This window comes from Nothoprocta perdicaria, unplaced genomic scaffold, assembly GCF_003342845.1.
Source record: "Nothoprocta perdicaria isolate Ctin4 unplaced genomic scaffold, notPer1 scaffold_143, whole genome shotgun sequence".
Classification (NCBI taxonomy): domain Eukaryota; kingdom Metazoa; phylum Chordata; class Aves; order Tinamiformes; family Tinamidae; genus Nothoprocta; species Nothoprocta perdicaria.
The window spans coordinates 190801-214239 of NW_020454572.1; the positions used below are offsets into that span (position 1 = coordinate 190801).

The window sequence follows — 23439 nt, forward strand, 5'->3', positions numbered from 1 at the left end:
TGTGTGCTCATGGGCTGCTTTCTTTGTATTTAGTAACTGCTTGTCCTGGCAGCAATCTCCAGACTGCAGGCTCCTCTTTGTAGAAAGATGCTTCAGGAAGGCCTGTGTGACCGAGGAGCAGCAGGTACTGTGCATTTGTGCCTCTCACGATGGACGTTGAGGTAGCTGAGGTAACTAGCCATGACCTTCAATTGTGGTGTGGTGTCTTTTGTCTGCCACAGGTGAATGTGGGCACATAACTGAATGTGGTTGCGGTGGCCAAGCTCCTACACTGCTGGTGTATGGTCTGACTTGCCCTCTAGCACCTTTTGGTTCCACAGGTCTAAGCTGCTTGTTCAGCTAGGGCTGAACAGAGGAGCATACCGGGGTAAGATGATAACCCAGAAGGTGCTGGGCTTGGCCACTCATTGATTTAAACAGCAGCACCATGTCTAGTCSTATGAATGTGTAAATAAAAGTTGTCTGGAGGTTAGTGCATGAAATCCTGAGCAGGCTGTGAGTTTGTCTCGGCAGGCAGGAGGTGTAAACCCAAGGTCCTGCAGGCAAGGAGGAGCCAGATCCGGCTGCAGAGGAGGACACATCTGAGGTGGATTCTCAGCTGGACCCGGAGCTTTGCTCTCATCCACAAGAGCGCTTCAGAGCGAGGCAGCCGCCGAAGGAAACGCCGCTCTAGCCTAGAGCAAGAGAGGTTTGTGGCAGAGAACCAAGCTCTCTTCAAGCCCTGTGTTTGTCTGCAACGTGCGTCAGCGCCGATGGAACATGAGAAACGCAGCTGACGGAGCTGCCACCGCGGCTGGCTGCGGCTCGGCCCCCTCGCGTCTGCGCGCGCCACGGCTTGAGCTGCAGCACCACCGTGTGCCAGGTAGGTCGCAGCAAGTGCGGTCCCTGCGCTGCAAGTACCACAGGAGGAGTAACCCGAGCTCCTAAACCTTGGGGTTTAACCCATCCCTGAAAAGGGGGGAATGACAAACGTTGCTTTGTTTTAATTATTGACCTGTGGTGGTACCCCAAGGAGGTCTTGGGTGTGATTGAGGCCTGTCTTGGTCCACCTGCATGCATGCAGGTGGACCAACATTTTGTTGGTGTTCCTGGGTGCCACTGAAGTCCAGGACATGTTGGCAGCTGCTATGGAGTTCAGAGGACCTGGAAGAAAGGGCTTGCTCTGCTGAGAGTTCAMATGTAGGCCAGAAGAGGAGACACTGCACAGGGGTGACAGCTTTCAGATTGTCTTTGCTGGCAGCCTGTGTGGTTCTTGGTGGTTCCTGTTCCTGGTGGCTCCTGCCCTGCTGGTCACAACCTGCTGGCAGCAGCACATGTGGGAAGATGGAGCTGATGGAGGCCGCCCCAGCGCTTCCTGTTGTGCCTTTTTTTGAGGGAATGATTTCAAAGCCACATTATTTAATGCAATGTGTATGCATAGTGTACTTGGATTATCCGATCCACCATCTATGATGGATCAGATCCATCTATGGTAGGCTGCTGCTTGTTTTTTTTTTTTTTTTTTTTTCTTTTTCCTGAAAAGTCTAAGCCAAGACTTAGTGGGAATGGGAGCAGTCACCCTGTGGCCCCTTTTCTTTCTCCTCTGACAGGTCCGTCACTGCTCTTTCAGCTGACCTGGTTTCTGTGTGCTTGCTCCTAAGTAGTTATGTTATACAGCCAGGTTTTGATGTGTCTTGAGCTGAGGCTTCTGCCCTGGGCAGGTATCTCCGTTTACCTCTGGTTGAGCTGCTCTGGAGAGATGTGACGTTCCAGTGAGCTCTTGAGGATAGACCCTGTCCTGGGTGATGGGTGCCAGCAATTCTGTGCGGTGCAACCAAGTCCAAATGCAGAAGCTCATCTCTGCCCTAGGAAATGACAAAAAGTGCGGTCTGTTCATCCCACCACTGTTATCCACGCTGGAAAGCRTTCCCGGTACCCTGAGTGGAAAAGGTATGGTTGGTGTGAGTCATTTTGTCACCTACCAGCCTGGTCACGCTGAGTTAGTAGGCACTTGGGCGCTTGGAAGTAGCGTTAGCTCAACTCTTTTCTGGAGTGCTGCTAACCTCTCTCCCTTAGTGTGGTAATGGTAGAGATGAACGCACAAGGAGAGGATAAAAGTCTGTAAGCAAGCGTTGCTGAGGCAGGGAGGTCGTGTGGCCTCCACAAGTGCTGCTGCAGGTCCCTTGGGTCTTCCTCCTGGCCTCCAGATCTCCCTGCTTTGCCCGGCTGCCATCCCTGGGGCCCTGGGCTTCTCTCCTGAGAGCGTGTGCTGGAGAACGGCGTCAGCCGCACGGGAAAGCAGGCACAGGGAGGCTGGTGTCGTCTCCGAGTTGAGGACTGAAGCACCCTTGGGTTCCAGCACTTGAGAGTTCCCACGGGTGAGAGACACCAGTTCAGAGCTTTTTTTAGTGCCTCTAAGTTTCCATAGGAGCCATCACCTACTGAGCCTCAAGGGGATGGTTGTTCTCTCCATGTGCTGAATCTCCTTGCTAAAGCCATGACAAAGCTGGCTTCGGGTGTCCCTTCTGAGATGTTCAGGTAGCGACAACATGATCTCCTCTTGCCCTGGAAGAGCCATAGATAGATCCAAGGAGTGCTGTCCCTGGGGAAGCTACCCAAAGTGGACACCCTGCCTCTTAGCGGTGCTTACCCACCCGTTGGCTGGGTCCCAACGCTCAGGTGGCTGCTGCCACCGCTGTCCTTGCCCTAGACCCTGCCTCAGCTGCAGGCCACATCCCACATTGTGGTCGGGCTCTATGGAGACAGCAGCGTCTGCAGGGACATCACTTCCTGCCTCGCTCTTTGCCTYGAGGGATGGTCTGAAAATGCTCCGTTGCCAGCTTGGTGCCAGCGTCACCCAGGGATCAGCCTGTTCTGGGCCATTCCGTCCCCATCCCTGCCTCTCCTGCTTGCTTTGGGTCACTGGTTGTGCCAGAGCGGTCACCTGGACCTGACACCCAGGCCCTTTCTGCTCAAGCGGCCACATCTGCAGGGCCCGGTCACCGTTGCTGGAGCCTTCAGCTGCCCGGTGCCGTGTTGAGGGCCTGGGGTAGCCCTCCCGTCCAGCATCCGCACGGGAGCAGAGCTGCTCTCCTCACGCTTCCCAACCACCTTCGAGGTGTGAACGGGCACCCATAAGGTGGGATCCCATAAGCCAAYGAATGCAGGGCAAGAATAAATCAGCACCCCTAAAGCCTGAAGTGTGGGGCCAAGGGGGAGAAGATGCTGCTGCCAACACGGAGGAGCCCACGTGCAACAAGAGCCTTCTCCCACGTGGCAGAAGGGCCGGAGCGGCGAGCGTGGCGCCCTGCTCGCTGGGCTGCCCTGGGCCTCGCTCGTGGCCGGGCCCGCCCGGGCGCCGCCGCCGTGGGGCCCGGGCGCAGCGGGGCCGCGTGGGCCGCCCGCTCTGTCGCTTTCATTTCTCTTCTCCGGCTGCCTCAGTAAATCTCGCCTGAYGGGGCAGGAAGAGGCACCGAGGCCTGGGAGGGGGAGGAGGCGCCGAGGCAGCGGCGCTGCCGCTCGGTAACCTCAGCGCTTCCTCCACGTAAGGCGCCCTTGGCTCCGAGCAGGGGCTGTGCGGGAGGATGCTGCCCTGAGAGCTCGGCGTGCCGCGTGGTGTCCGTGGGCCCCGCCATGGCCGGCTCGTCCGGAGGGCTCCCCGCCGAGCTGCAAGGTAAGGCTCGCCCCCYGCGCGCTCTGGGGGTGCCGCATGGAGCTGCTGAGCGCGGCCTGCCCCGATGCCCGCGCGGCTGCATGGGGCTGCCGGTGGGTTCCTCAAGAACCCCGGCTCGGGGACACCTGAGCAGCGCCTGGGACACGGGGCCGCAACCCTGGCTCCCTGGAGGATGCTGATGAGACCAGAAGTGACCCTTAAGGTGAGGYTGGCCCACCAGGGATGTGGCTTTGCGAGGCTCCGCTGAGCAGCAGGGCTTGCAGGTGCAGCACGGGGCCGCCGCGGGTGCAGGTTTGGGACCCCCTGCAGGTTGGGGATCTCCGCTGGTTTCCTGTGCTCGGCGGGGAGGCCAGGCCCGCGGCGCTGCCGGGGCGGCGGGAGGGACGGGTGAAGCACTGTGGCCAGCCGCCCCTGAGGCGCTGGGGAAGTGTGAGGCTTTTTGGAAGATCTGACCAAAAACCCAAACGACCGCAGGAGGATGAGGGGCCCTCGCCTCACCAGCCCTGCTTCCCCGCGTAGTGGGGTGGGGAGGCCTGGGCCGCGTTGCTGCTGGGCAGACCCGATGTCCATCTCTACCTGGTGCATCCCCACCTACGTGGTGGCCAGGCTGGGGGRTCTGTGTGCTCCTCTTTCACCTTGCTCGGCTCTCTTTGGGGTTGACCAAAGCAGCAGACCCTCTGGGACACAAACCTGCAAAGAAATCCTCTAGATGGGATAGGCGTGCAAGAAGGAGGTTGGATAGTGTGGTCTTGGGATGCAGAAAGCCAGGCAGGAGTTTTGTCAGGAGAACTCTTGACCTAGGAGGGATATGAGCTAACGAGTCCCTGCTGCCAGCAGAGGAGCTGACAGGGCTACCAGCAGCTTCAGCGAGGGCCGGAGTGAACGATGTCGTTGTGAAAACTTGGTCTGCTTTGCAAGGAGACGGGCAGCTGCAGTCCCAGTCACAACAGCGTGTCCCGAGCAAGGGGGATGAATCATGAGGAGGAGGAGCAGCTAGACAGAGAGGTGAAGCAAAGCTCAGGATGAGCCAGCACACAGCTGCAGGCTTGCCCACAATGACCGTGGGATAGAGACAGCCCTGCAAGCACAGGGTGGCCAGCACAAGTGACTATCCACACACATCATGGCCAAGGCAACTTCCCCCCCCACCCTTCCAAAAAAAAATATGGAAAGGAAAAATATATATACATCCCTGGATGCAGCATGGAGAGGGCAGGGCTCATCTGGGGCGCTGAGGAGCTTAGGGTGGGAGSGTACACATGTCCCTATAGCCAAGTGCAGGAATAAAGGAAGAGGAACAAGCTGTCCCACAGCGCCAGGTCCCCATGAGCGAGGCTCTTCCAAATGAGTGCAGTGTAACCCCAGCATGGGTAGGCAGATGCCTGGCAGTGGCACATCAAAGGGGAAACCCGCTCYTGGCTCAGATGGGGTGAGGACCAGTCTCTGTCCCACCAGAGAGGCTGCGTGAGGGCTCCGGGCCTTTGGCCTGGGACAGCTTGGTGGCAGATCCCTGCTGCCCGGAGATGCTGGAGGTGCAAGGAGGAGGTTTGTGTTGTGTCATAGGATTGCTGAGAGCACTGCTGTGATTAAGCAGAGCTGGGGCCACATGTGGACCTTCTCTGCAAAAGGATATGCATGACCAGATCCCATCCCTCTCYACTTAGCCCTGGGTCCTCCATCTTGGCGTGGGAGTAGGGAGTTCTGGATGTGCTTGGGGTAACAGGAGGATCATCTGGGGCACGTTCAGCCACGCAGCCTCCTGGGCAGCAGATCACAAGCACACAGTAAAAGGACCAYGTGTGACTGCTAGCTTCAGCCAGATGAGTTACACTGGACTTCGCTCTTTTCAGAGGGCATCGCTGCCTTCCTGGGCGCCAAGAAGATCCTCCTGGTCAAGGCGGTCCAGCTGCAGGTGAAATCCAAGTACGATGACTACATCTTGGTAAGTGCAGGGTCCGTTGCTCCATCCCTTTGCTGTTAGATGGACCTCGCTAAGGGTCCCAAACCCGCAGCGCACAGAGGACACAGTGCCAACCTCCCTGAACTGACAGGGCGCTGGTGACACAGGAGCTGCCATCCTGCGTCACCCAGTCCCCTGTCACCCTGGTTTCTCCTGCCTAGGTGCTGACCCCCTGGCGAGCCTACGTGCTGCTGGTGGTGCTGCCAGTGAGGGTAAGTGTTGGAGTTCCTCTGCCCCACAGCAGAGCCCCACTGCTCCTAGGAGGGCCCTGCCCACCGCCTTGGGGCACCAGGGCAAGGCCAGGGTGCCCTGCACGGTGGGACAAGAGGTCTGGAGAGCTCCTGGGAGCAGAGCCTGTCCATGGGTTTTGTCCCCAGCATGCAGCAACATCGGGAGCTGCAGATAGGGACAGAGGGCTCAGATCAGGTCACCATCACTCAGGCGAAGGGTTTGGGGCTGGAGGGCTCCGGCCAAGCGCAGGGAGAAGCTGTGGCCAAGCACAGCCCTGGCTGGGCATGGGGCGGAGTGTGTGGTCCTGCTCTGCGGCTGATCCAGCCCTGCTCTGCCACCAGGTGCACAGCAGTTTCAGCTTCCTGGAGGTGCGGGAGATGACGGTGCGAGAGCCCAGCCTGGTGAGTGGCGCCCAYTGGGAAAGGCCCCGCTCGGAGCGGTTCCTGCGCGGGGCACGTGGGCACCTGGAGCGCCAAGGCACGTCCTGCCCCTCTCCTCGCTGCAAACCCTGGCCTGGAGCCTGCTGTAGGGCCAGGGGAGCTCRTTTCTCACCGATCTTACGTCGGGGGTCACCAACGCGGAGCCTCGGGAGCTTCCCAGCGTGTTTATCCTTTTGCCACCTCCAAAGAAATCCTCTTAGGACTTTGCCCATGCTGGTGCCAGAGAGAAGGGAGGTGCTCAGGGGTGCAGAGAAGGGGTCTGGGGTCTGCACCCCCACTCCTCCGGTGTATAGGGCCGTGTGCTCTGCAGATGCCTGGAGCCCGAGGCAGCGCCTGCCTCCCTGGGCACTGGGGTGACACCTCCCGCTCGGCAGGGACGCGGTGATCAGCCACGCCTGGCTTAGCCAGGCAAAGCCAAAATTAGCAGGAAGGTGCTTTAAACCCCATAATCCTCTTAACGGCAAGGTAGGCGTGCGTGGCAGGGGGAGCAAACCACGGAGGAGAGGAATGGAGTGCCCCAAATTGGACGTGTCAGTTGTAGCCAGGGCTGTAGGCCTCGTTAGACTCTTGCTTTTGCTCATTAAAGCACCAGTGATAGCCCTGCCTCCTAACTAGGGCTGCTGCTTGACGTTAGAGAGACAATCCTCTTAGGAGCAGGCGGCGTCTCTGAGCTGCGCTTTGCTCGGAGCAGGCAGGAGCGCGGGGTTAAAGAGGAGAAAGGCAGGGAGAGCAGGAGGAGGAGCCGGGAGCCTCCGGGGAGCTGAGTATCCAGGGCTGGGAATGCCTGGGGTTGGGCTGGCAGCTTGTAGGCTGCAGCTCAGGAGGACTCCRAGGCTGTAGACAGGACCGAGTGATGTCCAGGGCGGGACAGTGTCACCTAGGCACTTAAGAGAAGCTGGAAAACCAACTAACTTCACGTGACTGACTTCTCTCTGAGGCCTCTGACTGGGCACAGTGTCCTGAGGCTTTAGGGCAGCTCTAGGGCTTCTTCTCTTGCCAGGCTGGGGCAGGCAGAGACGGGCCCTGCAGCCACACGTGGTGCCCCAGCTCCGACAAGAAGCTGCGTCTTTATGCAGATATCTGTCATCTCCCTCCTACATCTCAATCAGCGTGCAATTAAATTGGGGGATGTGTTGCCATGGGATTTTTGTAGGAGCCAAGAGCTGAAAAAGCCTCAAAACCCAACGAGAGGAATTCGAGGAGGAAGCCTCCATGGGGGCTGCGTAAGGCAGCGAGCTGGCTTGGCTGCGCTGGGCACGGCAGATGCAGCAAGCTGCTCCTGGAGGCCCTTCCTGCCCACTGCTCGCACTAGGGAGGTGTCCCCAGGTGTTTCTGCCCTGTCATCCCCTCCGCTGCATCCAGCTTTTCCAGCTTTGCAGGGACAAAAAGGTTTTCTCCACCGGAACAGCGAGGGGCAAAACTGATCTGGAGGCAATTTGAGGGTACAGGGAGATCTTGTTGAGGATGAGCAGGTTCCGGCACCACCGCCACTGCCAAACTGGGGCTATCTTGGTGCTTTCAATCCCTAAAGCTCTTGGCAAGGAAAGGACACGCTGCTATCGATTCCCCTGTGTCTCTGAGAGCTAATCACCAGGAGACCACGAGCTTTAAGCCGGCCTCATCCTACAGCCATTGCTGGGGCTGCTGCAGGCAGAGGCTCTTCTCGCCCTGCCTGCTTGGGGCTGCTTTTGTGTTACCTTATTTAATTCTGTGGGGGTGGAGGCAGGGGAGGGGGGTGTTAATGCTTTATTCTGGCACACCACGGTGTCGTTACTGTATTTTGTCCTAAATTCCTGCTGCTCTCCGCCTTCCCTGCGCTTGCAGCAGTCCAACGTTCGGACGGTTGATCTCGGTGTCGTGTCTGCACGTTTGGGGATGCTGCACGTTGCCAGTTTTCTCAGCTGTCTCCTATCCTTTGGCCTCTGCAGGTTGCCATAGAAACAGATACATCTTCTTATGCCTTCCGGCTTATGTCGTTTGAGGATGTGGAGCAAGTTGTCATCCATGTCACCATGTCACTTAAGAAGGTCTTTCCAGACTCGTCCCCTGGGTAAGGGTCCCCTYGTCCTCAGGGGTTGTCATGTAGGAACTGGAGGGCTCGTGTCACCTTGGAGGGACCATCTGGAGGCTCAGACAGAGCCAAAATCCAGGTTGGGGTTCCAGCAAGAGGAAACCATGCTGACRGAGGCCAGATGTTCCTTGTTCCCTGATCACATTGGGAAGAATATTTCTGGGCCTAGCATATGGGTTATAGCTAGGCATATGTTGGGATGATTTTCTCCAGCCTGCTCCCTGATCCTTCCCCCAGAACGCTGCTCAAGAACTCGCCGCCCGACGTGTACGAGAGGATCTGCAGGATCACAGACTCCCTGGAGGAAATGCTGCAGAGCAACCAGGGGCCCTGCGGTGAGTGCCGCTCTCCCTACACCCGCTGCAGCCGGGGCAGAAGGGCTAGAGCACCTCGGAGGTCTGTCACAGCCCAGCATCCACCCTTTCCAGCTGCAGAGTCATCCCTGTGTGCCCCATCTCGTGGAGTAGGAATGAGGGGCAAGGTGTGTGAGCAAGGAGCCCATCCAGCAGCTTCCCAGAAAGGAGGTGGCAGCTGTATGGGGAGGATGCTCCATCGGGATGCATCCACCCACAAGGGTTCGGAGCCGTAGATGCTTCTGTCTGCAGCACCAGGCCTGGCTGCTCGTTGTTTGGAATAGAGTTAGGCCAACGTAAGCTGGAAAGAGGGCTGGTTGCTAAAAAGACACAGTCCTGGCATATCTCTGCCATCACCATGACAACACAACTTGCCTGGCATCTTATTTCTCAATTTGGGGAGATGCTGTTACAGCGTGGAAATTGSATCCTGGGTCCTGTGGGGTGGTGGCGCAGGTCTGGAGCTGAGATGCTGATGGACACGTTGGACAGGCAGACTGTGTCCCAGTCGCACAAATGGGGAGGATCATGGGGAGCCATAATGAGGAGGCCACACCGATGTGCTGGGGAGGGCTGTCGTGGCTGCAGTCACTGGGGCTGTATGGGGAGAAAACCTCTTAGTGAAAGGCTGATGAGAGAACAGGCAAGAGGAGCTGGGATCTCCTGCACGGATGAGGTGGCGGGAGGGGACATGCTGCCTCAGCTCCCCGAGCTGTGCAGTTCCTTTTGGCATGGCAGTGGACCAAGAGGGGCTCTGCAGCCCCTTTGGAGGGCAGGGAGAGCCTCTGCCTTCCCCTTCTTGCTTCCTGCCCACCCCGCCCCTCCTCGGCGCTCCCCTGAGCAGGGCTGCTCACGGAGCCGTCGCTGCTGCCCTTCCTTGCAGGTGGCTTTTCAGAGACGTACGCTGCTCTGTGCRACTACAACGGCTTTACCTTCCGCGAGGAGATCCAGTGGGTGAGGCGCTCCGGCCCGCCGGGAGGAGAGCAGGGCAGTGGGGAGGGCTGGGAAGCGGGATGATCCCGGTTCCTCCACGGCACCCCAGCACAGCTATCCTGGAGCAGAGGCATTCGGGGCACTCGACTGTCTTGGGGACCGGATATGTCCCCAGGCTGGGAATATCTCAAGGGCAAGGAGCATCCTAGGGTGATAGGAGCATCCTAGGGCTGAGAACGACAGTTTCACATCCTTGAGTGTTTTCTTCTCTTTGATGGGGTGGATTGAAGTGCGAGGGAGGATGAGGCACCTTGAACTAGGAAGGTTCCCAGGCTGACATATAAGCCCCACAGCCCCAGCAGGGCGGTTTGTCCTCCTCCTCCTCCTGGGGGACCTCAGCTGACTGGAACCCACATCTTTCCAGGCCCTTGTCCCCACCACAGAGAGGAATCATTGGCCTGGCCAATTCACAGGGAAGGGGTCAAGGAGCCACCGCAGCCTGGGGAAGAGTTGCACAAGTGTGGGACACATGCTTTGCTGCCTCTGTCCTAGGAAGGTTTTGGGCTGTGCGTTTAGACGTGAGGCTCCTGGCATCTGTGTAGGCTTTTGAGGGCCATGGGAAATGGGTACATGAATAAGGGTCCTTAAGGATTTGGCCTCTGGGCAAAACGCAGCTCCTTGCACTGACRGCCCAGCTTGCCAGGCATGGAAAGTGCTTCCCTAGGCCTGGCACTGAGCCCTGCCTGAGCATCTCCTCTGTCTGGCAGGACGTGGACAACATCTACCACAGCCAAGACTGCCGGGAGTTCAACCTGCTGGATTTCAGCCACCTGGAGAGCCGGTGAGTCGCTCAGCCCCTCGGCAGGCCTCGCGAAGGCAGGAGTGCCCCACGACCCTGCGCCCTGGCCCTGCTGCCCTGCTCACGCCAACCCTTGCCCCCTTCCTTGCTGTCCATGTCCGTGGCACGGTGCTTTTCTGTCCTCTTGCTGGAGGTTTTTATCTCTTTACTTGCTCCGAGGAYGGTGGGTTCATGCCCTGCTGGCTGCAGGCCAGGGACACTTCCCTATCTGTTCTTAACGCTTTCATAACCCCGAGAACTAGTTAAGCAGGTGATAACTGAAGGCCGTGTCAGTCGCAGCTTGTCTGTCAAGTGGTTCCTTATGCAAAGCAGTCAGCTCTGCTAAAAGCTGCAAAAAATTTGCATTTCTCTGCATCCCCTCCAGGCTGCAGCCCTGGCAGTGCCCCTGAGGGCTGCTAGGGGGTTTTAGCCTCCTAATGAGGCAATGAGCTCAAGCTGTGCCCAGAACCTTATGCTCAGGTTGTCCTAACAGCTCCTCCTGACAGATAGGACCTCCAGTCCAATCCGTACTTACATGTTTGGTCATATCTAGACAGATGGAGACATATCTAGAGATGTGGCCTTAGAAAGAAGCAGTGAAGGTTTATCTGAAGGGTAAGGCAGCTGGCCAGGCTCTCATCTGCCAACTGAGAAAGAGTAAATCAAAAGTCTGGGCCTTTTGTTTTGGGGAACAGGGSATCTGTGTTTGGACCACCTAAATGGGGACGTTTTTACATATTTATTTGGACCAGAAAGTCCAAATTTCAAAGCAAGACTTTAAGTTACGAAGTAACTTTCTATTCAGTCAAGCACATGTGTTGTTCTTGAAATGAAGGTGAGTTCGAAACAAAAATGGACATCCTAATAGGGACATCCACATTTTTGACTGGTTTTACTGTTCCCTGGTGGGAACAATCTGGAAGAAAAGGAGTTCTACTCTTGAGGTGCTCAAAACTCACAGGCCTTCTCCAAAAAATGCCCTGACTGCTGAGTCCTGCTGCGATGGACACTGAATTTGTGCACAGTTGTGGAGTATGGCCTGGGGTGGTGGAGCAGTGCACACCAGAGCTGTTGTGGTTGGGCACCAGTTGGGTTTGTGGCTCCAGGGTGACCCTTTCAGCACCCAGGGGTGGTTGTGGGCACCCTGAGCCTGGCCCCTGACTGCCTYGTCCCTGTCACCCTGCAGGGACGTGGCACTGAGCGTTGCTGCCCTGTCCTTCAACCTGTGGTTCACAAGGCTCTACTGCAAGGACTTCAGACTGGTGAGTGGCCGTCACGCAGCGCGGGTCCTGCTGGAGCTGTGTCCCTGGGATGGCCAGGCTCTCAGCAGAGCTCTCTTTACCTGCAGAACCTGGAGATTTCAGAGCAGCTCCTGTATATGCTGAGCAAATCGGTGAAACTGGAGGAGCTGGTGCTGGAAAACAGCGGGCTGAAAGCGTAAGGACACGTGTTGCTTTTCCGAGTGTATTCTGTCCTGTTGATGCATCCCGGACAGCACTAGATCATTGCCAGTGCAGGGAGCTTCCTCAATCTTTCCCCCGGCTATTTAGCTGATTAAAACAGCAGCTGTTTTAATCAGCTAAATAACCAGCTGTTAAAACAGCAGAAGTTTTTGTCAACTGTGAATCTATGGGTGTCTCTGCGTGCACAGTGCAATGCAGCCCAGCTCACCTCTAGGCCCTTCTCTCTTTAGTGACTTTGCTCAGAGGATGGCCCAGGCCCTCAGCAGACATCCTGACTCGGTGCTCCACTCCATCAATCTTGCTGGCAACCAGCTGGAAGACAGAGGTACCCCATTCTCCTGCCGTGCCAGGATGGGTTTAAGCTCACATAAAATGCTGCTTTTTCTCCTGCCCTGGGAATTCCCTGCAGCTCTTTCCCCATATCTGCATCCCCTTGGCAGCTGGGCCAAGGTAGCTCCCTTCCTGGACACCCCAGTGGGGAGCAGCACTGGGAATGGSCTGGCTCTGCTCCCAACCCCTAATTCCCCATGCAGGCTGCTGGGGAGTGCATGGAGCAACCCGCAGCCTCCTTCCACAGCTCCCGGCCCTCGAGCTTTCCAGCAGCCCAAGCCCCTTATCCGTGTTGCTGTGCCTGCAGCGAGCAGCTCGGAGAGCTGCCCTGCGCAGGGGATGGTGACTGAGGGTGCAGCAGCCACCCATCTGTGCTGCCACGGCTGCTCAGGGCTTTCTGTTTCATCAGGGGTAATTGCCTTCAGCCGGCACGTGGAGAAGAGGCCCAAGGGCCTGCAGAGCCTCAACTTGGCCAGGACATCGCTCACTGCTAAAGGTAGAGCCCTGAGACCACGCTGCTGCTCCCAGGTGGGAAGATGGGCATGGAGACTCCATTCACAGCATTCATGGCTCAGAGGGGCCAGGCTGGCACCAAAGAAACTCCCAGAGGTTGATGGCATGGGTGGGCTGGGGGCTGTGTCCCCCCACAGGGCATTTCAGAGGGTGGCACACTGGCCAGAAACAGCATCACCACCAGCTGCAGGTGAAATGTCTCCAAAATGATGTTGCAATGCCTGACTGGGCTCCCTGGCTCCACAGGGTCGAGCAGGGTGAGGAGAAGGAATGTTCTCAGGGATGTCTTGGAAGGGACATGTTTGAGGGCACGATGYCCTGCTGCCCTGGGCGTAGGAAATTGTCCCTTTCGCTGCTGCGTGGCTCCTCACAGTGCAGGGATGGGCTCTGTCCATCTGACTCTTTGGCSTCCTCTTGAGCAGGAATGAGCACGTTGTGCCAGGCCCTCGCGGCCAACCAAGTCATCGGCTCTTCCCTCCGGCACCTGGACCTCTCCGGCAACCCCGGCACCCTGGCCGTGGATGACACTAGCGTGAGTGCCCTGGGCTGAGGGTCAGCGCTCTGGCCTTGTAGATAGACTGTCCCCTGGCCACGTGGGCACAGCCTCCTTCCTCCGGTGGCCTTGCTGCTTCATCAGGCAGGGCTGGCATTTGCCCAAGCAAGGGGGCACCCTGGGGACCAAGTGGCCTGTGCGTGGGGTCACTGTGTGATTTTGGCACCATCTTCATTTCTTCCCAGTTGGAAGGGAGGAGGGTGGCTGGGATGAGGCAGGGTGGATGCCAGGGGTCCCGGGCAGGCTGCTGAGCCCTCTCTCCCCACAGAGTTTGCAGAGCCTGCTCTGCCGTTGCGACTCCCTCTCCCACCTCAGCCTGTCCGGCACCGACTGCTCTTTAGACACTGTGAGTACTCAAACAGGGGGGACCGCGGACCCCACACAGGGTTGGTGACCCCCTGCAGAAACTGCCACAGCCCACCACGTGTTCTYAGCTTCCTGCTTGCATCCTGTGCGACGTGGGGATGCCCAGGGACAGGGATATGACGGCAGTTAGCACTGCAATGCTCTGTTCTGCATCCCACGGCCAGGGTGGGCTGGAAGRCACGTGCTTTGGCAAGAGACAGAAGGGAGCAGGTTGCAGTGGTGGGACCCAGCAGCCCTGCCACGACAGCTCCCTCCCTTAGGGTCTCCTTCACCATCATCACTGTCCCTTTTGGGGCCTGGGGTGCTTGAGGTGTCATGGTGCTACCTAACGTGTCTCGACACCTCCTGCAGATCTTTGGAGCACTGGCCCACGGGTGCTGCACCAGCCTTGTCCATCTGGATCTCTCCAAAAACRTGTATTCTCACAAGTAAGCTCAGCACGTGAAACAGAGGGACTCTCGGCCACATCTTGCCGTGTCCTGGTCAGCAGTGACTGCCTGGCATCTCCTGAGGCAGCAGCAGCCAGGGCAGGCTGCGGGCATGCGCAGGAGATGATGCAGAGATGCTTTGTTTCCTTCCTTGCAGGAGAGTAAAAGATGTCTCTCCTGCTATCAAGCAGTTTTTCAGCAAGGCCTGTGCCCTCAGRCACGTCTCCCTGGCAGGTACCAAGCTGCCTCCAGATGCTGTAAGGTAAGGTGGGAGCAGCATGTTGGCAAGATGTCCAGCTATGCAGAGTCGTCCCTAGGGACCAAGCTACCCRAGTTATCCCTGTGATGGCTCAGCAGGGTGATGGAGAGGCCCTGCYAGTGATGGAAACAGGTTATGGGCAAGTGCAGTCCAGTGGGATCCTTTCCCTATCCCCCTTGTCCCGCTCGGCAGCCTGCGGAGGCTGATGGTCCCCACCTTGCTCTAGCCAAAGCCTTTGGTGACTTTTCCAGGGCCTTACTGCAAGGGCTGGCGGACAACAGTGACATCAGTGACCTGCACCTGGATCTTAGCAGCTGTGAGGTGAGGGGGCAGCTTGGGCATGGTGGGCACCCACGAGCTGCAGGAGCCTCCATAGGTACCATCCAGCCTCCCTAGGGATGCGCATCCCTGAGGTGGGGAGGCCATGGCGGGAGATGTGGGAAGACCCATCCCCTGCCCACCTGCTCCCATTGCAGGGCTCAGTGCCTCCTCTTGTACTGACATGTTTCTCTGTTCCAAGCTGAGGTCAGCGGGGGCCCAAGTCATCCAAGATCTCATCTCTGATGCCAATTCTGTCAGTGACCTAGATTTGTCCGACAACGGTAGGTCATCTTTTTGCTCACCCAGCAGTGCTACCTCCTTCATCCACAGGCACGGCTGCCTCAGGGTGTGCAGCAGAGGCTGACTCAGAGCCACCATCTCCTGAGCTTGTAGGAGCCCCCAGGGAGGAGGAGAAGCTTTGGAGAGACAAGTAGGGTGCCGCCCGTCTGTCAGAGAGAGTCTTGGCACTCTTGCACCACTATTGACTTGTTGTGCAGTCACAGCCAGGCAAGGGGAACAAGGCCCAGAGTGCACCCACCCCTGGGTGATGATACCACCAGGAACACACACATATCAATATATTGATGGTATTGGATGGGGATAATGAGGAAAGTGTATGAGAGACTGCCCATATTGTTTGGTAACACTTAACTGATCATGGTCTTGAGGTGCCCTCTTGTAAATATCAGAGTTTTACAAAATCAGGTGTTTTCCYTGGCTTACAACTGCTCCAAAAGCTTGCTGCCTTCCAAAACTCTCTAKCCAACCTTTCCAAAATGCAGTTTTATTTTGCTTATCCCTAGACATCAACTCTGTGCTGGAGGGACAGGGAGTGCCCAAGAGCTGCATGCCATCCGATAGACCTCCAGCACTGCAGATTTTTCAGTATTCACTTAATAACAGCAGTCGTTTGCTCCACTAGGCTCCAGTTAAAACTTTTGAGARGGAAAGGCCTCTAAAACATTGGCCAGAGCAGTACCAGTTTTGCAGAGATCAAGCTGCTCTTAGAGTAGTTTTGCACACCATCCATTTCTCTGGTGAGCTGGAGACTGCTGGTTRCATGGAGGAGGAGGATGCCAGGGACAGCTTCATCGCTATGTGTGTGCAAGAGGCAGTTAAGGACAAATCCATGGTGGTGGCCTGGGGGACCATTCCTCTTAGAGCTGTGTCCTCTTGGGCTTTGCCCAGCAGCTCTTGGGTGCCTCTTGCCCTGGGACAGTGGAGTAGCAGGGTGAGAGGTCCCTGTGCAGCAGCAGGACCATAAACCACTCTCCAGGCCTTTGTCATCTAGACCAGCATCCTGCTGGGTATCTCACTGCTGCACTCATCTCTCACAGGTTTTGACTCCGATATGGTGACACTGGTGCTGTCCATTGGCAGAAGCAAGTCCATTAGGCATGTCTCTTTGGGAAAAAACTTCAACATCAAATCCAAGTAAGTGCAAGCCATGGCACTTTGTCCCCAGGTCCTAGCACCACGCGCCCTCCTCACTTCTGTCTCTCCACCTGAGCCCTGGGCCAGCCGGGAATGCCAGGGATTGCCTTGTCTTCTATCAGAAGCTTCCCTGCTCTGAGGGACTCCCGAGGGGACTGTTACTTGCTCCTGACCCAGTCCTTGCTGCATCACAGGCTTCCCAGACACAGGCTGAAGCCTCTTGAAATGTGGGCAGGAGGCAGACAGGAGTCCGACGTGTCTGGTGGCTTTGGCCATGGCAGGCGGGTTGTGCTTTGGCAGCTGCCCATGGTCTTCTGCGGGGACGTGGCACTGGGATGCATGTGTAGCTATCTGCCTCTCCTGCAGAGACGGGCTGGTGGATGTGCTGCACCGTATTGTCCAGATCACCCAAGAAGATGACTGTGTAAGTACCTCCTGCTGACCACAGGGCCCTCATCTGCTCCAGCCATCCCACCCATGCACTGCCTCTCATCCACCACCGTAGCTCTGTGCAGACTCTGCTCCAGGGACACTGTCCAGCTCAGCGTGATGGACACATCTCCTTCCTTTTCCCCCCTTCCAGGCTCTGCAGTCGCTGTCGGTGGCCGAGTCGCGCCTCAAGCTGGGAACCAACGTCCTGCTCAGCGCCCTGGGCAGCAACACCAGCCTCGTTGCGCTGGACATCAGCGGCAATGCCATGGGAGACACCGGTGCCAAAATGCTGGCCAAAGCCCTGCAGATCAACGCAAAGCTCAGGTAGCCGTGGCCACAAGCCCCTGTCCCTGTGGGCATCCTGTCCACGTTGTGCCCAGTAGCCTCAACACAACAGTCCTCACTGTAAAGCTGATGCCATTGAACGAGGTTTATTGTGGCTCCTTGTGACCCCAGATGCAGCTCCACACCAGCATTTGATAGCTCTTTTCCAGGCTTCTGTGAGCCCAGGATGCTGGAGCCTTGTGGTCACTTCTCATCCATACTTCAGTATTAGTGCCCCAGGCCCTGGCAGAGAGATGTTTCCAGTCCATTAAATGTCTTTATTTTTTGTTTATTAATTATTTGTTTTTTACCAAATCCTACATGAAAAGGAAAGGCAGAGGTTTCTGYAAGGGACAGGGAGTTGGGAAAGGTCTCCCGGCTGGAGACATTTCTCCATGAGACCTCTGCCCTGGCTGGCAGTGATGCCTGTTGGAGAAGGACCGTCCTCCCTCCACTCCCTCCAGATATCCAGCCACTCTGCAGCCCTCTGCATGGGGCAAGTTTATAGGTTTTGAATTACAAGGTTAAGATTTTCAGCCCTGTTTCCCTGCCTCTTGGTGTGTGGATTCAGAATATTTCAGAATATTTCAGAATATTTAAGGTTGGAAGGGACCTCTACAGATCATCTAGTCCAACCTTCCTGCTCAAGCAGGCACACCTAGAGCATGTGGCACAGGGTGGCATCCAGGCGGGTTTTGAAGACCTCCAGAGTAGGAGACTCCACAACCTCCCTGGGCAGCCTGTTCCACTGCTCTGTTACCCTAACAGTAAAGAAGTTGCTCCTCACCTGGAGACGGAACTTCTTRTGCTTCAGYTTGTGGCCATTACCCCTCGTCCTATCGCTGGCCACCAGTGAGAACAGCCTGTCCCCTTCCTCCCTGCATTCTCCCTTCCTGAACTTATACATATTAATCATATCCCCTCTGAGCCGTCTCTTCTCCAGAGAAAACAGGCCCAGCTCGCTCAGCCTCTCTTCATACGAGAGATGTTCCATTCCCTTAATCATCCTGGTTGCCCTTCTCTGGACCCTCTCCAGAAGCTCCACGTCCCTCCTATACTGGGGTGCCCAGAACTGMACACAGTACTCCAGGTGCGGCCTCACCAGAGCTGAGTAGAGGATTCAGCTTGTCTGAGACATCCTGCTATGCAGTGGGGTTGGCACAGCTTGGCATGGCCCCCCGATAGCCAAGTGCTGCTGCCAGTCCCTGCCTGAGGAGCAAGCTGGTGTCCCCCTCGGAGAGCTGACACGGGCTGCTGCGTTGGTCTGGAGAGAGCTCACTCTTGTCCCCTTTGCAGGACCGTGGTTTGGGACAGGAACAACACAACTGGCCATGGACTCCTGGAGGTGGCCCAAGCCTTGGAGAGGTAGAGAATGGGCGGCTTGGCTGTCCTACCCTCCTGCCACCGTGCACAACCCCGGGACATCACCATCCCCACGCCCCACAAATGCAGCAAGTGCATCTCGCAGGGCTGGCTATGGCCACGTTTCCCCCTTCCAGCACCACAYGTCACTTAAGAGGATGTAGAGTCAAGTTTTAGAGAGGAAACTGTTTCTCCTGAGCTGTGGTACCCCCAGGAGCTGAGAGGCTGTACCAAGGGTGCCAGGGGTCTGTATCCCAACCCAGCACAGACTTTCCTTGCTCTGAACCACACCAAAGCCATCCCACAGTGATAACTTTTGTGAGGACGGAGCATTCCAATCGTTCCTGTCCAGAAAAGATGGAAAAATCMTTCACCTGTTGAGATCCCATGGGGTTTGATCATCTGCTTGAGCTTGGCCATCCCTGCAAGCCAAGGAATGGGGATTATGTGAGCAGGGAAATGCCTTCCCCATGCACATGTTTCCTGTGGAGATAAGACCACAGGACTGATGTGCCCGGGTTTCTGCCACCGCCAGGCAGGAGGTGCCACGCAGAGGTTGGGCTGCAGCAGAGGTGCTGGCAGTGCCACTGTCCCAGCACTCACCTGTGCCCTTGCCCTGCAGGAACTATACCCTCAAGTCCATGCCCTTGCCCATGAGCGACGTGGCACAGGCCTATCGGAGCAACCCTGAGAAAACGGAGGAGGCAGTGCACAAGGTGGGGCTGGGGGCCGGGGGAGCGGGGCTGGGGTGCCACAGACCCCCCTCACGGCTCTGTTCATGTGCTACAGATCCAGTCCTWCTTGATGAGGAACCAAATGCGGCGTGCGCTGCCCACCCAGACCTTCCGACTGCAGCAGGGCATCCTGACCACGTCCTCCGAGCAGGTGAGCACCAAGCGGCTGCACCCACGGCCGCTCTGCTCCAGCATGAGTGACCTGGGGTAGAGCAGACGTCGGGCCAGCTCACACTGACTCCTGCAAGCAGCACGGACCTCTCTGCTGCTTCTGAGCACAGGACATGGAGAAGAGAGCAGGGCTGGGCAGGAGGGAAYGGGGCTGAGATCCCTGGAGCTATCCTGGCTTGTCGTTGTGCTGCAAAGAATTCAGTGCTGAGATATCCCACCACTCATCCCGCTTCTGCACAGTGTTTTGCCATCTTCATGTGCTGAACGCGTGCAAGAGAATCCCTGCTGCCCAGCATCCCTGGTCACTGAGCAGGGAAGACCTTGGGGAGAGTTACCTGCGTGGGCTCCCAATGGGACAGCCCCCGTATGTCCTCYTCCTYGTCCTCCTCCTGGGATATCACAGARAGGACAGAGCCTTCCAGTGCTGCTCAGACTGACGGCATCTCCTCTGTGCTCCAGATGGTGAACGAGATCTGCCTCAGTGTGCAGAAGCACGTTGACGTCCTCAGCTCCTGCCTGGGCAAGGAGGTGGAGACTGACATCCTCTTCGCGGAGGAAGCCATCAGGAACGCCAACCTGTCTGTCAGYGTGAGTCTGCCGCACCCCGGGGGAACTGGGGCCGCCTTCCCTTGGCACTGCGGGGAGGGAAGAAAAGCACTCTGCTCGTGGGGCTCCAATCCAAGATCGAAGCAGTATGTTGGTTTATTGATGACATTTAACTAACAGGCACTGAATTTCTGAGATTAATATCATCAGCGCTACAGACATACTTTGTGCTGCTGAACTCTTGCAGAATGTTCAAAAACAGCGTCTGTAAAAAATCCCCAAATGTTCTGATTTACGCACATGCAACCCTGGGAACTGTGGGTTCATCCTGCAGTGTGTCCCCTCTTCAGGAAGGCAATTCCCCTGCTTGCAGCAGCCTCCTCTGGGAGCTGGGCATGCTCTGGCTTTGGAGCTGTCCARTTGTCTCTACATGAGCTGGCGAGGCCAAGAGCCACGGTGCTGCGATGGGGACAGACGCAGCCCATCACAACAGGGTGCTTGCACAGGGCTGGCACTGACCCCACAACCTACAGCAAGTGGCCCCTTGCAGGGTGGGAGGTGAGGAGGGGAGAGCCTCTCGCCACTCGCGGCCACGTGTCCCGGTAGCATCTGGTGGCTCCACCCCAGCGGAGATGCTCTGCAGGGACCTGGTGCTGTCCTGCAAGTCCTGGGGACAGACGGCTGCACGTGGTGAGCGCGCTTCCCTGTAACAGGTGAGAAGGAGGTTGCTCACCAGCTCCCTGCTGTTAGGAAAAGCCTCTCGTGAGATTGATCAGGCCAAGGAGAAGAGTGCAGGGAGCCCAAGCCCAGCCTAGATGCTTGGGTCTCCTGAACTAATGCAGGGAGTGCTTTGTCATGGGGCAGCCATGGACCAGGACTCACCATGCATGGCCAAGGGTAAAGGCCACTTGCTGTGTGCTGATCCACACYTTGTCTCCTCCCTTTGCAGATTTTGCCTCTGCTGTATGAAGCAGGCAACACCCCGTACCAGAACGGCAAGCTGCAACATAAGATGGAGTGTCTCACAGAGGAAGTGTCGCAGGCTTGCGGCCGGGAGATCCAGGTGGGTGCCCTCTGGGAGCCCCCACCGGCACGGGACACCCGTCAGCTTCAGCTCGGGGTGATGAAGTCCGAGATGCAGGGACTGTCCTGCCAAAAGGAGGCCAGCCTGATGCACGGGGTGCTCCAGCAGTGCTCTTTCTATCACCTCCATCACCCAGGTCCTCCCTATACCCAACATCTCCCGAGACAAATTAGGAAAACACTTGAATCCTGCTAGAAAAGATGCAGAACATTCCCTTTGTATCCCCCAAACCTCTGGCTCTGCCCCAGGCGATCATGCAGGCAGTGCTGGACACGGCGCACAACCTRTGTCCGGACATGGTGCAAAAGAGGGGAGTCAGGGACCAGCTGGTGAACGCCATGTCCGAGCGCATCTACCTGCAGGACCATCTCCACCTCAGTTCYGTCCTGGACCAGGTGGTCACCGATGTCTTCAGCAAGCTCAAGTGAGTGACGTGGCTGYTCCCCTTCTTGCCTGGGGCTGCTGTGGCCATGCAGCTCAATCTCTCTGTACCCACACGCGTCCCACTGGACGTGGAGGCACCTCTGGTGGCTGCCCTACAGGTTGGGCTGTTGGGGCCACTCTGTCCGCGGTGGCTCTGACACCCCATTCTGCTCCCAGTGAAATCAAGCTGTCCGTCACGGCGGCTGTGGCCGACTGCATGGTGGACGCYGTGCTGGGGGACCTGAGCGCTGCCCAGTGCAAGCTGGTGAGTGCTGGGGGGCGCCAGCCCTCGTGGGGACACGGGGCAGGGGCGCTGGCATTGCCTGGGCACCAGCCAACGCAGAGCCTGCAGATTGGCTGCCCGGCAAGCAACACGCTTCCCACTCCCAGGTAATCCTCTCCCATGACTGTCACARCAGGATTAACCCCCCTAGGGCTCCTCGCCAGCCCAGCTGAGGTCTGGGGGCYGCCCCATGGCGGGGCGCGTTGCAGGGTGCCAGGAGGAAGCCGGGCAGCAGCCGCCCATGCACCAGGGCTCTCCTGGATGAGGCTGGAGCCGGGCGGCCACGCCGGGGCACGGCCAGGACGGGCAGCTGGCTAATCAGACCTAAATCCGCTCGCAAATCTCGGGCACGGGAAGGGAGCGGAGCGGCACGGCCGAGCACGCCCCAGCCGAGGGAATGATTCGCGCGCTTCCTCACGGTTTTAGGCCGAGAATCTCCTCAAGCACGGGCTGGAGCTGCCATCCTTGCAGCTGGAGGCCGCTGAAGATGATGCCGCCGCGCCGATGAGGGGCAGGAGTCCCCTGGAGAGCGCCGAGAAGGGCTTCGCCGCAGAAGAGGTAGGGCTCGGCTCYCTGCGTGCCTGCACCGTGTCCCGGCCACCCGAGGGCTCGGTGACACCCGGAGGCATCAGGCCTGATGGCCGGTGGCTGTGGCCAGGGCACCTGTGCCTGCTGCTGYGTGATACCCATGTGTAAGGGCTTTTATTCACCTTACCGGCTGGAATTAGGGCACTGGCCTTAGACACCAGTGTCTGTGTGCTCGAGCAGCTCCCCCAGGTGCCTCTGCCACCTTAAGGCCAGGTCAAAGCTTAGGCAATTAGCCTGGCCAAGAAATGGGTCCATCCATGGTGCCACCAGCTCTGTCTGGCTCTGGCACCAGCTCAGGGCCACACAGTGGCCAAAACAGCTTTTTGCCCCCCAGATCTTGTATAACCTTTGCACAGCGCTYGGGAAATGGCCAGAAAGACCCCTAGTTCAGGTGAGGTCAGCACCTCGGATGCTTTGGTTGGGTGCTGAAGATGAGCAGGAGCAAGAAGAGAGGGCCTAATGTCGAAGATTGAGGGTGGTAGAGGGGTTGCAACAGGCGCAGGMCCAGGGTTGGCTGGATCAAGCAGCCTCGGAGGCACTGCTGGGGGTGGCTCCCGGCCGCTGTCCCCCATGGTGGTCTCCGTCCGCCTCCATCGAGTCGGCGAGCAGGCAGCGAGAGCACCGCTGCCTTTACGAACGGGCTSTCTCCTCCTCTCCCTGCAGTACAAGATGGCTCTGCGGAGGAAGAACAAGCATTTCAGGAGCATCCGGCCCACGCCGACTATGAGAAGTAAGGTGGCCACGCGGCCGCCCSGGCCCCTGTGCCCTGCCCTCATACAGGCCCGCAGCAGCGAGGTGCCAGGGGACGTTTCCTTGCCACTGGGGTGTCACGGTGCCAGGGGGCACACCTAGGACCAGGGCCCCGTGCTGGTCATCGGGGACCGCTGCACACGGGGGAGCCCCTAGCCCAGTGCTGGGCACCRCATTGCTTGTTTGCCCTTGGGCTCCCAGAAGCCAAGGACCCACCAGACCAGAGCGCAGGTACCCRGTGCCTACCCTGGATGCCCTGACCGGCCAGGCCTAACCTTCTGCTCACCCCCTGCCCAGGTTACATGTAATCAGTGTAACCGCCTGGCCCGAGAAGCCACCAGCTGGGGACGGTCCCGGACCAGCTCCCTGCCCACCCGCTCATCCATCCTCTCCAAGCGCCAACGGTCGCGCTCTGTCCGGCACATGGGGGCCCTGCCGAAACCGGGGGCTCGCCGGGGGACTCGCGGGCTCGCCGGGGGACTCGCGGGCCTGCGGGCAGTGCCCGGCGCCACCCGCGCGGGTCGGGGCCCAGCTTGGGCCTGGCTGCAGGGCACCGCTTGCGTCACCCGCCCCGCCACGCTCCCCCTAGCAAAAAAA

The 23439-nt window shown here is 58.0% G+C and overlaps 1 protein-coding gene across 1 annotated transcript in view; it reads left to right on the plus strand.

Annotated features, from left to right (window-relative positions):
* Positions 1-3612: 3612 nt before the first annotated feature.
* CARMIL2 (capping protein regulator and myosin 1 linker 2) overlaps positions 3613-23439 on the plus strand; it is a 26113-nt gene continuing 6286 nt past the window's right edge. Inside the window, exons 1-30 of the mRNA XM_026034317.1 lie at positions 3613-3652; positions 5503-5594; positions 5774-5824; positions 6185-6244; positions 8212-8333; positions 8592-8689; positions 9591-9661; positions 10408-10481; positions 11665-11740; positions 11827-11915; positions 12172-12266; positions 12681-12767; positions 13207-13316; positions 13606-13683; positions 14055-14131; positions 14289-14393; positions 14642-14711; positions 14911-14992; positions 16049-16145; positions 16512-16569; positions 16729-16901; positions 18198-18266; positions 18886-18979; positions 19053-19148; positions 19628-19756; positions 20664-20777; positions 21047-21222; positions 21399-21486; positions 21931-22062; positions 22756-22822. Coding sequence (XP_025890102.1) covers positions 3613-3652; positions 5503-5594; positions 5774-5824; positions 6185-6244; positions 8212-8333; positions 8592-8689; positions 9591-9661; positions 10408-10481; positions 11665-11740; positions 11827-11915; positions 12172-12266; positions 12681-12767; positions 13207-13316; positions 13606-13683; positions 14055-14131; positions 14289-14393; positions 14642-14711; positions 14911-14992; positions 16049-16145; positions 16512-16569; positions 16729-16901; positions 18198-18266; positions 18886-18979; positions 19053-19148; positions 19628-19756; positions 20664-20777; positions 21047-21222; positions 21399-21486; positions 21931-22062; positions 22756-22822 — 2770 coding nt within the window. The remainder of the gene's footprint in view (positions 3653-5502; positions 5595-5773; positions 5825-6184; positions 6245-8211; positions 8334-8591; positions 8690-9590; positions 9662-10407; positions 10482-11664; positions 11741-11826; positions 11916-12171; positions 12267-12680; positions 12768-13206; positions 13317-13605; positions 13684-14054; positions 14132-14288; positions 14394-14641; positions 14712-14910; positions 14993-16048; positions 16146-16511; positions 16570-16728; positions 16902-18197; positions 18267-18885; positions 18980-19052; positions 19149-19627; positions 19757-20663; positions 20778-21046; positions 21223-21398; positions 21487-21930; positions 22063-22755; positions 22823-23439) is intronic.